General features: G+C 37.6%; 1 protein-coding gene across 1 annotated transcript in view; it reads right to left on the bottom strand.

The window, feature by feature from the left end:
* Positions 1–12,753, bottom strand: part of herc3 (HECT and RLD domain containing E3 ubiquitin protein ligase 3) — a 28,856-nt gene that overhangs the window by 7,428 nt on the left and 8,675 nt on the right. The window contains exons 6-20 of the mRNA XM_056253567.1: positions 12,041–12,132; positions 11,660–11,790; positions 10,511–10,665; positions 10,252–10,325; positions 9,707–9,831; positions 8,728–8,787; positions 7,056–7,167; positions 6,248–6,437; positions 5,963–6,126; positions 5,664–5,777; positions 5,206–5,229; positions 5,031–5,120; positions 4,099–4,269; positions 3,842–3,985; positions 1,927–2,093 (exon numbers count right to left, since the gene is read on the bottom strand). Coding sequence (XP_056109542.1) covers positions 1,927–2,093; positions 3,842–3,985; positions 4,099–4,269; positions 5,031–5,120; positions 5,206–5,229; positions 5,664–5,777; positions 5,963–6,126; positions 6,248–6,437; positions 7,056–7,167; positions 8,728–8,787; positions 9,707–9,831; positions 10,252–10,325; positions 10,511–10,665; positions 11,660–11,790; positions 12,041–12,132 — 1,813 coding nt within the window. The remainder of the gene's footprint in view (positions 1–1,926; positions 2,094–3,841; positions 3,986–4,098; positions 4,270–5,030; positions 5,121–5,205; positions 5,230–5,663; positions 5,778–5,962; positions 6,127–6,247; positions 6,438–7,055; positions 7,168–8,727; positions 8,788–9,706; positions 9,832–10,251; positions 10,326–10,510; positions 10,666–11,659; positions 11,791–12,040; positions 12,133–12,753) is intronic.

The raw sequence follows: 12,753 nt of genomic DNA, 5'->3' as shown, positions 1-12,753 counted from the left end.
AGATGGCCCAGTCTGTTGTGATTGGTCTACTCTGCTGTGATTGGTCAGATGGTCCAGTCTGTTGTGATTGGTCTACTCTGCTGTGATTGGTCAGATGGTCCAGTCTGTTGTGATTGGTCTACTCTGCTCTGATTGGTCAAATGGTTCAGTCTGTTGTGATTGGTCTACTCTGCTGTGATCGGTCAGATGGTCCAGTCTGTTGTGATTGGTCTACTCTGCTCTGATTGGTCAGATGGTCCAGTCTGTTGTGATTGATCTACTCTGCTGTGATTGGTCAGATGACCCGGTCTGTTGTGATTGGTCTACTCTGCTGTGATTGGTCAGATTGCCCAGTCTATTGCGATTGATCTACTCTGCTGTGATTGGTCAGATGACCCGGTCTGTTGTGATTGGTCTACTCTGCTCTGATTGGTCAGATGGCCCAGTCTATTGTGATTGATCTACTCTGCTGTGATTGGTCAGATGAGCCGGTCTGTTGTGATTGGTCTACTCTGCTCTACAGCGTATGTTACAGCCTGGAATTACTGACGACTCGTTTTAGGCAGTTCAGAATCAGTTATTTCTTTTGTGAGACAATAACTCCATTTATCCTACACTTTGATCTTTAAAACTTTGCAGACCTTTTACATTCAAACAGCTATATTACACACTATATGAAAGGTAATACGAAAAAGCATAATAGGGGCACTTTAAATTAAACGACAAATTAATTTGACTAAAAATAAAATAAAACCTAAATTCAAAACTATAACAACACTGGCCTATATTTGCATACTTGCTATTTTGAAACAAATAAGTTGAGTATTCTCTTCAATTTCATGTTGCTGTAAATCTCGTTCCTTAGCTCCTGATCAGATTAAAACCGTCCACGGATAAATCCAACAATTTGGCAGGAGTGTCAAACACATCTAACTGAGGGAAAGCCAATTAATCCTAGATCCTTTTAAATGCATTAGCACACAACAAAATCATCTGCCATGGAGTTGTAATTGCCAGGTCAAGGTTCGCTGATGGCTGTTTTCATAAGGTGATATGACTCATGAAATGTGGGAAACAGCCTTGAAGACGCAAACCACAAACACAATTACAGGTTTGAACCGGCCATCAACTCTGAGCCGGCTGGTCTCTCCTTCTGCAACCATTTAGTGGTCTGATGGTGACTCACAAACTTAAGCTGTTCAAAAAGCTTTTTGGGTGGCTTTTAATTAACGTTACAGAAAAAACAACCTGTTTATGTAACCAAGTGGCAAAGGACACAGAGCGTAGGGCAAAAAACAAGACAAAACAGTTCTTCACTGGTCTGTGCAGTCCGTTTAGGACTTCGATTTCTCAGTAAAGCCTCGGGGGTCACAGGAACTCCATTGATTTGGTCTAACGAGGGCAGTGATACAGTGTTCTGTGGGAGGCCGAGTTCATTTGATCAGCGAGTGATGACTTTTAGTGGAAAAACAACAACATGTTGCCTACAAGAGCTAAGTGGTACAAGTTTAGATACAGACAGGCTTAATTTGAACAAACTGGATCCGGCACCTCTGGAATACCTATTTTAAAGGATCCCCAACCTCATATAGAGAGCTACAGCGAATTAGAAGATTTTCTGTGAATTATGGCTTTAATTATGGTCTTTATGGACTACGTCTATGTCATTTTTGAACATTCGTAGTCATGGCAGAATTTTCATTTTTGAACAAACAATCCCTAAAAGAGGGAGGGACAACCTGTCACTCACATGAAATCAACAAATAGCAATCCACCACCATCCAATCAATTCCTGATTAATAAAATCAAGTCCCGGCCCACATTTTTGTCTTGTTCAAGAAGCCGTTTAACTTGGATATATGTCACAATAGGGAAGAAAAGACTATCACATCTTCTATTTCGTGCCGACTTTAAAGACAAAGACAAAAAAAGCATCATGTTTTATACCTTCCCTCTGTAGGCGAAAGCTCTTTCAGGTCATCCAGAGTGGGCGAAACATCCAGAAGCTTCTTGTAGAGCACCAGGGGAAAGTGCAGATCCACCACAGTAGAGTTATAGATGGCCAAACCGCAAATGATCCCGATCAAGTGGAACCAATTGTGCTCCACAAAACACTGCAATGCAAACGCACACACATGAGTTATCCATAAAAATACTTCTGCATACCAATGCCACCAAGACTCCTTTATCTAAAAGCCATCTTTCCTTTACAACCCTTTAATTAGCCAAGAATGTGTGTCAACAAAATAAGATCTCGCCAGCAGTGAAAGTAAATTAAACTCATTAAACTCTGTACAATCACGTGTCGTAGTCTTGTTTTGTACACAGCTGAAGAGAAATCCAGCAGGATCATCATGTTTGCATGAAAACAGCTGAGCTGTCCCAGATTTTTCAAAATCACCAGGCCGATAAGATTATCTGATGATGTTCTCAGTCACGCAGCACTTTGAGAAACACCTACTGTATAGAGAGCATTGGTGCCCGCTCTTTTTTTCAGCGGCGTTGGAAGTATTTTTCCATATGTTGTTTTTAAAAAAAGTCTTTGTCAAAGCATTATAAGCCATGAACCAAACCAACCAGCTACGAGGTCACAACATTACAAACTCTGATGTGAAGCAAAAAAGTATTTGAAACCCATAAGTACTTTATGGCTTAAAGGAATAGTTCACCCAAAAATGTCGTTCTTCTGCTGAACACAAATGAAGATATTTTAGAGAATGTCCGTAACAAGACATTTGATGGACCCCATTCACTTCCATGGGTAGGAAAAAATACTATGGAAGTCAATGGGGTCCATCAACTGTTTGGTTACTGACATTCTTCAAAATATCTTCTTTTGTCTTCAGGTTTGGAACAGCTTGAGGGTGAGTAAATAATGACAGAATTTTCATTTTTAAGTGAATTCAATCCAATGTATTTGTGAATACCAATCAAAAACGATGAAGAAATATAAAACTAGTAATTTAAAAGTGCTATATGTAACGTTTTCACTCTACTATAGCATAAAAATACCCAATATGTTTGCATATATTGAGGAAACATGCTAAGTTCACATACTCGTTTCTCTGAAAAACACTTCTACAGCCAGTTATTTTACTTTAAAAATGTGCGTTTCCAAGCTGGAATGTTTGTTTTTGGTCTGTTATACTGCACGTTGCCAATTTGCCAATTTTCATTGTCCATTGCACTCGTTCCTGTTACGTGTCCTTAAACTAGCAATCCGTGTGAGCGCCATCGAGTCCGAGGAGGAGGGGGCGGGAGAAACGACGATCTCTGATATTTTTAATTGGACTGCAGAACCTATTTTAACCACTAGTTCTTTCTTACAGACTAAGCTGTTGATTATCTCTATAGAAACAATATATGTTAAGTGTTTTGTAACATATTTTGACAGTATAGCAAGTTACATTTATGTAATTTGTAATTACGTCATTCACGGTGCTTTATGGGACTGGGTGTTCCCTGCAGAGCGCTTTTTGATTGGTGGAATCTGCTGTACTGCATTGTGGGTAATGCAGTTTTTCACCACAAATTCAGCTGTTAAACAATTATTTTAAAAATAAATACAAATAAATCTGACAGATGGCTTCAGTCAAATCAAAACAAAACCATCGATTAACAACCTCTGAACTCACAGTAGGCCTGTCTTTAAAAATCAATTTCCTTATGGAGATCCTTATCCAATCCTGAATGTTGCTCAAACATTTCAACTGATATTAAGATTTTTGGAGTACCCTGCATATGCAATTAAATTCTGTTTTGAATTCACATTATATCTGGGGCATGTTATAACTCCAAAAAACTTTTTTCATTATCTTAGTTTAATGTTGAAAGCGGTGGTAATAACTAAGGCTGAACTCACTTTATCAGAGAACCACAGCAGATTGGACTCTGAATACTGGGTGAACATGCCGTAGATCGGATCCATCAGCTCTTTCAGCAGGAGCAGGAAGAACTCCTTCGTGACTCCTCCAGCATCTACAGCTTCCTCTCCATCAAAGATGACCTGCAATGATTAATATAGTTAGTCAAACCTATGTCTAAGTAGGCGGTTCTTGGTCAAAATATGCTACAATGTGGTCTAGAAAAAATTAACTCTGTGGGATGACAAAGACAAACCTTGAGTGGCTTCTTCAAGTCTACGTCATTGTAGACCGTGAGCTCCCGGAGAGCGTCACTGACTAAGTGGTTCCTGCGTACGTGAAGCACCAGGAAAGGGTTCCTTGCCAGCAAAGGTTCCATAGTCAACAGCATGAAGACGTTGTGCAAGTTAGCGCCGCTTACGGCCATCTGTACAGTAATGAAGCAGGCAAAACAAGTCAAAGAGACTGAATAATAAGAGTCAGATTCATAAACCCTGGGTATTTTTATGAGATGGCAATAGTAATATTCATGCAGAGCACATCCTCTGTATCTGCTCTGAAACCAATGCCAGGCTGTAACTGTAACATGGACTAATGTAATATGTCAGCTTTAACTTCTTAGTTTAATAGGAAACATTTTGTTTATTTTAAGATAAAATGTATAATGTTTATAAATATATGAAAAAATTGTAGGAATAAAATACTATTTGTAAAAGCAAACTATTATTTCAAAAGTTTGCTGACAGTAAGATTTCTTTTTAAAAGAAATTACTACTTTTATTTAGCAAGGATGAATTAAATTGATCAAAACTGACAGTAAAGATATTTATAATGTTACAAAAGATTTTGATTTTAAACTTTTTGAACTTTTTATTCAACATTGATAATGATTAAAATGTTTCTTGAGAACCAAATCAAAGCAAGTAAAAATTCATTTTTGCATCACAGGATAAAATAACATTTTAAACTATAGCAAAATACAGAACAGTTATTTTAAATTGAACTTTCACAATATATTTTTACTGTATTTTTGATCAAATAAATGCAGCCTTGGTGAACTTCTTTCAAAGCATTGACAAATCTTACCGACCCCAAACTTTTGAACGTTAGTGCAAGTCAAAAACATGAGCAGAACAACAACAACAACAATCCTAAAAGTTGAGTGTTGAGTGGTGTTATTTCTTTTACCTGCATTTGCAGCTCCGCATCTGTTTGCAGCACGGTTGTCTTGGCTTGCGCGTTCAATATGAACGGATAGGCACATAACGTGACAGAACCCTGGGAAATAAGACTCAGATGATCAAGCCGAGACCATCACAACTGTCTAAAAACAAACTGATATTGAGTTATTAAATAAACAAACCTGCACTGGAGGGTATCGCATTTTCTACAATAAAAAACAAGAACATATGTTAAATTCTGAGGTACTTTTATTTTTCAACTTGGGATGATCAAGATTTGAGGAACTGTCTATGTGAAACTATAACATTTTGTGTACATAGTGTACATAAACATTCACTTTAGCTATGCTTCCATCCACCTATTTATATGCAAATTTTTATTTTTATTTAAAAATTATGGGTTATCGCATAAAAAAAACACTGGATGGAAATGCCAAGACGCAAATAAATTCGAAAAATGTGACTAAAAAAACGTAAGCGCTCAACTGAGGTGGATCATTTTTTTGTTCAATAAGTAGACGTGTATAAACTATGGTGGGAACACAATTTGCAACTTTGGATGGAAACATACATTTACATGCAAATGTCTAAATTCATAAATGTTAATCTGCAATAGGCCTATGTGCAGCAATATACGCACAATATCAGCTTTGCGCAGAAACCATTTGAGGTAGTCTTCCTGGATGTCCACCAGGGTGGTGATATCAGGGATGTAGAAGTTGTTGTATTCCACATGATGGGCTTTCAGATTTACCTGCAGCAAAATACGTGGATCCATCACTAACAGTAGTTTATAATTCAACAACGCAAGCTAAATTATGCAAGTATGTCTGAAAAAACATGGAAAAACAGCAATTCAGCTGGGGAATATTCAATCAAATAGCTTATTAATCATTTACTCATTAAAAGCGAGATCTGTTGTGTGGGTTTTGGTCGTACCTTGTGTAGTTTCTCCAGCAGTCGGAGGGCGGCACTGGTGTAGCTCTCCATGAACACAGGCACCAGGAGCGCCTTCCCGCCAGTCAACAGAAACACAACGATGCTTTTGTACATCTCCACTAGTCTGGAGAAAACCTCGCAATCCATCAGAGACCACCAGTTATCTGAGAAACGGCATACAGATTCATTCCAAAAGCCTTTTTGATCTTGGACTTTGATAAACTTTGTAACGAAGCAACAGTTAACGGTGTTTCTAGGCAGTGAAACGTGTTGGCGACGTCATACCGAGCACTTTGCTAGGGTTGGCGTCCAATCTGAGGATGGCCATGGCTAGAGGGATGGTGAGAGAGATGTAGTTTTTGGAGTCCTGGAGAGCGGGACATTCAGACAGGATCAGGTAGATCCGCATGGCTTCCACGTCAGGAGGAGAGCAGGGCAGCTGGGGGATCAGGAGACTCTCAAAGCTCTTTGTGGCCTAGAAGAACACATTTGAGAGAGGTTTATAGTTAAAATACATATATATTGATCAAAAGTGACAGTAAAGACATTTACAAAAGATTTCTATATCAAATAAATAATGTTCTTTTGAACTTTCCATTCATTAAAGAATCATGAAAAAAGGGGTTACACAAAAATATGAAGTGTTGAACTGGTTTCAACATTGATAATAATAATGAATGTTTCTGGAGCATCAAATCAGCATATTAGAGTGATTTCTGAAGCATTATGTGGAACTGAAGATAGTAATGATCCTGAAAATTCAGCTTTGAAACACAGGAATAAATTACATTTTACATAATAATAAAATAATAATAAATATTTCATGTATTTTTAATCAAATATATGCAGCCTTGGTGAGTATTTAATAAAATCCTAGCAACTGCAAACTTTTCAACAGTAATGTATAATCAGAAGATTCCTCAAATTAGATTGGAAAGTATACCAAATTTCACCCGGTTAAAACACAAACGAGGCTTTAAATGTTTTAGAAACTTGATAATGTTCCCAGCCGAGTAATCGCCTTCCAAGTACGCAGTGTATTAAAGACCTAAATAAATGATGAGGCAATGGTGACGTATCAAAGCACACACACCTGCTCCAAAAGTCTTGCGAAGGCTGGTTTCATCAGCATTTCAAAAAGCAGCCGGACAGCATTGAAATCGATGCCCGGGACTTTGGGGTTTGTCTTGAAATGTCCGTCATCGCTGTGAAAACAGCAGGTGAAAATTAAGTTTCCAAATGTTGGTTAGCAACAAGATATGAAATCTAATACCGACAAATCTAATTTACTAATTTAAGATAATAAAAAAATGGTGTGCATTGTCTGAATTAGTTACAATAGTTCAAACTATTTTGAAAACATATAACATTGGGATTTAGTATATCCAAGCAAGGGTGGGTCAACAGATGAGCAAATAGATGGATCTGAGGTGAGGTCATTTAAGGCCTTTCCTCTCCATTGCTCTTTATCCTGGTCTGTCGCTCTGGCGGGATGAAAGCAGGATCACATGCTGGGTGTAAATACAGCCTGATGCTGATCCCTGCACTACACACCAGTGTATTTTAAGCATGTCAGGGTAAGATGGTTGATCTATGATAAACGACTCTTCACACACCAAGAAAGGTTTTTAATACCAGTCCCGTTTCAATGAGATGGCAAGATGTTTTTAACCATAATACAGTTCAGTTAAATGTAATCAATCTGACTCATTTAAATCAGATTCAACTAGATCTGAATAATCTGATTCATTCTAATTCAATTCAACTGCATCTGACCAATCTGATTCATTTCAATAAGATATTGTATTTGGCCAATCGGAGTTATTTAAATTCAATTCAACTGGATTTGATTATTCTGATTCATTATAATTCAGTTCAGTTAAATTGAATCAATCGGACTCATTTGAATCAGATTCAACTAGATCTGAATAATCTGATTCAATTCAATTGCATTCGACCAATCTGATTCATTATAATTCAATTCAGTTGAATTGAATCAATCGGACTCATTTAAAACCAATTAAATTCAACTGCATTTGACCAATCATATTCATTTTGAGTAATCTGATTTATTTCAATACGATTCAATTAGATTTGGTCTATCTGATTCATTTCAATTCAGGTGGATATTTTCAATTAAAATCGATCTAATGAGTGTGATCCCATTCAATTTGTAGAAATAAAGCTGCCCAGTCAGCAGTGCAAATGTCTACAGAAACCTCAACTCTTCAGCTCTTGATCTAGAGTTCATTGTGTGCAATGGAGTCCATGGCACCATGTGTCGCTCCAAATGCCCGCCAACCCCGAGTTGGGACATGTGCACAGCAGAGTTTTAATCAAATATCCAAAACCGCATTATAAAATGCAGACTTGACCTCACAACCCATAATACCCCGTCTGAACGCCAGCGACACCAGTTGTTCCTTATGTAACCAGATAATCTCTTGAAATGCAGTGCAGATTATGAACATCAAGGACTGCATCCGGCAGAATGAGGTTTCTAGAGTCTCTTGTCAGAAAAAGATACCCATCGAGTCATGTTTTCTCCGAAAGAGGGACTGCTCTTTTAAAGGCAGAGCTGTAACCGGGAGCCCTGCGGGATGACTGTGAAGAATTTGCCTCCTGACATTAAGAAGAAGTCACCTATGGAAAAATCACAAGCGCTCCACTCTCCATGGTGTCACCCCGTGCGCATATGCTTATTGACATGGCATTTACATTTAATTAGATTGGGAATGCAAGGGAGGAACATTTTAACTGCTCACCTTTGGTCCAAAAAGCTGGCATTCCAACATGCAGTCGAGGACATCAGGAGTATGATGTCACTAGAAGGGGAGGGAAGAGGCTTGAAATCAGCATCGAAATCATAACAGATACACAGTGTAAAGAAAATCTTCTATCACCTCTGAAATTATTTATTTTCTGCTGACGTAATGCCTGCATGGCTGGGGGAAAATAACTAACCAATATTATCCCAAAAAATCGGCCTAACATGTTTTATTTCCTCACCTCCTGATCAAAATTGTTCAAAAAGTCTTCTTTTTCCCCCCTTTTTTAAAGAAATTGACAATTTTACTCTGCAAGGATGCATGAAATTGATCAAAAGTGACAGTAAAACATTGATAATATGTTACAAAAGATTTCCCATTTAAAATAAATTCTGTTTTTTTCCTTATATATATCAAAGAATCCTGTTTTTTTTTTTTTTTTTTTTATAAATTTTCCACAAAAAATATTAAGCAGCAAATCAGAATATCAGAATGATTTCTGAAGGATCATGTGACAATGAAGACTGGAGTAACGATGCTGAAAATTCAGCTTTGCATCACAGGAATAAATTACATTTGACAAATTGTAATAATATTTCACAATATTAAGTTTTTTACTGTATTTTTGATCAAATAAATGCAGCCTTGGTGAGCAAAGAGACATTGATCAAAAACATTAAAACAATCTTACTGACTGAATGGTAGTGTGTCATACAGCATTATGAAAGTTAAATATTTTAAAATGCAGCTAATTCTGCCTTAGAAATGATAAAACATTACAAAAGTAGAACATTTCTGTAAGGCCTCTATCATTATTATTATTATTATTTCCTTTATTTTAACCAGGAGAATCACATGGAGATATTACTATCTCTTCTTCCAGAAAGACCTGGTCAAGACGGCAGCACATAAAGTTTCACACACGAGAAGGGACTTATCATAACTGTAACCAACCTGGATATAGTCACACACTCACTTGGTGATGCTTGAATCGCTGTTGTCATGCAGCTTCATCCTCCAGCTGTCCAGACTCTCAGAATTAATCACAGCGATGCTTTTGGTGGTATTCATGATACGGAAATCCTCAGGGAAAAATGAACCCTGTTCTCAAACACACAATGCACACACTTAGAAACGTGTATTTCTAGAATATTATGACCTCAGGGGCAAATTCCTAAATTGTCCTACACAGTAACTGAAGTAATAAAACAATACAAATCAAATCGGTGGCAAAGCAGGCAACCTCAGTCTTTCTGTTGATCCTGAAAAACCATTGCATTGATGTATCGGCGCCACCATGTGGATAAAAGTAGGTACTGACCAATCAACCTTGCAGATAAGATTGATCAAATAAACATCAAATACATCACATAAAAGCCTACGGTATGAGCAGGTACAAACTACTCTCAATTCATGAGAAGATATTGAGGAATACACTGATTTATTGAATATTCTAGTAAAGTAAAAGCATCCAAAAAACAGTACAATATCAGCTGTGGTGTTTCACAGCAGCAACGTTACCTCCTTGGCAGACAACAACAGGAAACTGTGATCACCTCCACTGTGGATTTTACTGACGGTGTAGCGCTCGGCTTCTGTAGAAAAAGAACATATAGAACGGTCACAAACCGAACTACAGATCCTGTGAAATGGTGCCTATTAATATCTGACTATCCCTGTCAATCCAGTTAATTAACATTTAGCTTATCATCACTTAATAGAGGATTTATTTAATCCATACAGAATGTGACACAATGGCATGGTGATCATATGTACGTACTTGTGTATGTGTTTCCAAAGCACAGGGGTTGGATGTTCCTGACAGGAAGTGGGCTCTTAGCGTTTCCTCTGAGACCTGTGCCCAGCTGGCCCTGAGTGTTGCAGCCGAAAGCGTAAATCAGGCCTGTGGAGGGCACGAATGCCAGGGTGTGGTGCCTGTGACACACACACACACAGAGGTATGCTGTGAAATAATATCCCATCTCATTCTTCCCTGATGACTGCATGCATAATGGTATACAAAAGTCAAGTTGAGAGTATTTTAATGTTTAAATATTACAGCCTGGTATGGTAACTTAGGAGTGAGGAATAAAAAGAAGTTGCAGAAGAAGTAGTGAGAACGGCAGGAAAAATAATAGGACGCCAGCAAACACAGCTTGATAAACTGTATTTGCTGGCAATACACAGAAGAGCAACAAGGGATGTATCTGACTGCACACACCCACTTAACTCAGAATTTGTAATGCTTCCATCTGGAAGAAGGTCCCAAAATATCTTGGAAATGTGTATAAACTTTCCTTTATACCAGTGGCAATTAGAATATTATATCAAGGGTAAGCAACTCTTACCCTTATAATCATTTTTATATTGATATATTGTGTATGTGTATAACTTCAGCATGGTATAAATATATGATATAATCAAATGAATGTAAATTCATTTATTTTTAAACTGTGCTTTTTAAAAAAAAAATTGATTACCGTTTAAAAGTTTGGAGTCGGTAAGATGGTTTCTCATGCTCAAGGCTGCATTTATTTGATCAAAAATACAGTAAAAACAGAAATATTTTGAAATATTATTACAATTTAAAATACCTGTTTTCTATTTGAATATATTTTAAAATGTAATTTTTTCCTGTGATCAAAGCTGAATTTTCAGCATCATTACTCCAGTCTTCAGTGTCACATGATCCTTCAGAAATCACTCTAATATGATGATTTGATGCTCAAAACACATTTCTCAAAAGAAATCTTGATGACCCCAAACTTTTGAACGACCCTGTAATTAATAAACAGTAGCTACTCCAAAATAAAAAATAATGATGTGCATTACCCATACAGTGTCAGTATATTTTTGGAAATGACACAAACGAAGAAAAACAGCACATCAATCTGAAACAGATGGACACAGAAATGTACATATTACTTACCGCCCACAAGCGATCTGAGACACCTCGGTGCCCATGAGCTCCATAACTCTGCGTGGAAGAGGCTCGTTGTTGGTGGAATCGTGGCCCAGCTGTCCTCTTGAACCGTTTCCAAATGTGAACAGACCCCCTTCCTGAACCAAACACGGCACAAACAGCAATGCTTCAAGCTCAAGATTGAAAATGAACAATGAAATCAAACAACTTTCCATAGAAAGCTAGTTCAACAGAAATTCTTATCAACAGTCACTAAAAAGATTAAAGATTAAATTAACGGAGTGTTCAAATAACTGTAGCAATTTGTCTCTTTCTTCAAAGTTTTACATATTTTAAAAAGAATGTGTTTTTCAGCATACTGCTATAATTTGGCTGTATGATCAAAACCTTTGTCAAGGCAGCGGTGTGTTCATCTCCACAGCTGATGTACACCACCTTCTGTGACCGCAGGAACTTGATGTGGCAGGGAACAGCCCGGTCTATGAGACATCAGACAAAAATGTTATGCCATTGTTATGCCATTCTTTTAAAGAGGACCTATTATGTCCTTTTACATAGTCTTGGTTTTGTTTTTAGGGTTTACTAGAATATATTTTCATGCTTGATTGTTCAAAAAACACATTATTTTTCGCATATTTGACATTGTTGCGGCACCTCTCTTCCCAGTCTGTCAGTACCACTCTGTTTAGTTCCTGTCTCTATGAATCCCTCATTCTGAAAAGAGCAGTGTGCTCTTTGGTACAACGGTGCTCTCAATTGGTTGGCTGGACCAGTGTGTTGTAATTTGTCAACCACTTTTAACGCGTGTTTTGAAAATGTCAAGCTCTTAGGATAACCGCGAGTTTCAACACACTACTAACTAACTCAACCAGGCCTCACACCTTTATTTTGCGTGTGCCGTGGCCGGGAATTATTTAAATGAGGAATATTGTGACGTGTTTGTTCTCTGAAGAAAACTCAAAACTACAATGGAGGCGTTTCAGGGAGTTCAGAAACAGTGCGCACGCCACTGATATAGGGAATAACTCCCTTTGGAGTGACTTTATGCTTTGTAACTTTGCAGACCTTTTTCATGCTCAAACAGAAACACACTAAAGAAA

The sequence above is a fragment of the Rhinichthys klamathensis genome, unplaced genomic scaffold (genome assembly GCF_029890125.1).
Source record: "Rhinichthys klamathensis goyatoka isolate OS25496 unplaced genomic scaffold, OSU_Roscu_1.1 h1tg000107l_1, whole genome shotgun sequence".
NCBI lineage: Eukaryota > Metazoa > Chordata > Actinopteri > Cypriniformes > Leuciscidae > Rhinichthys > Rhinichthys klamathensis.
This window is presented reverse-complemented; position numbering and strand designations above follow the sequence as displayed.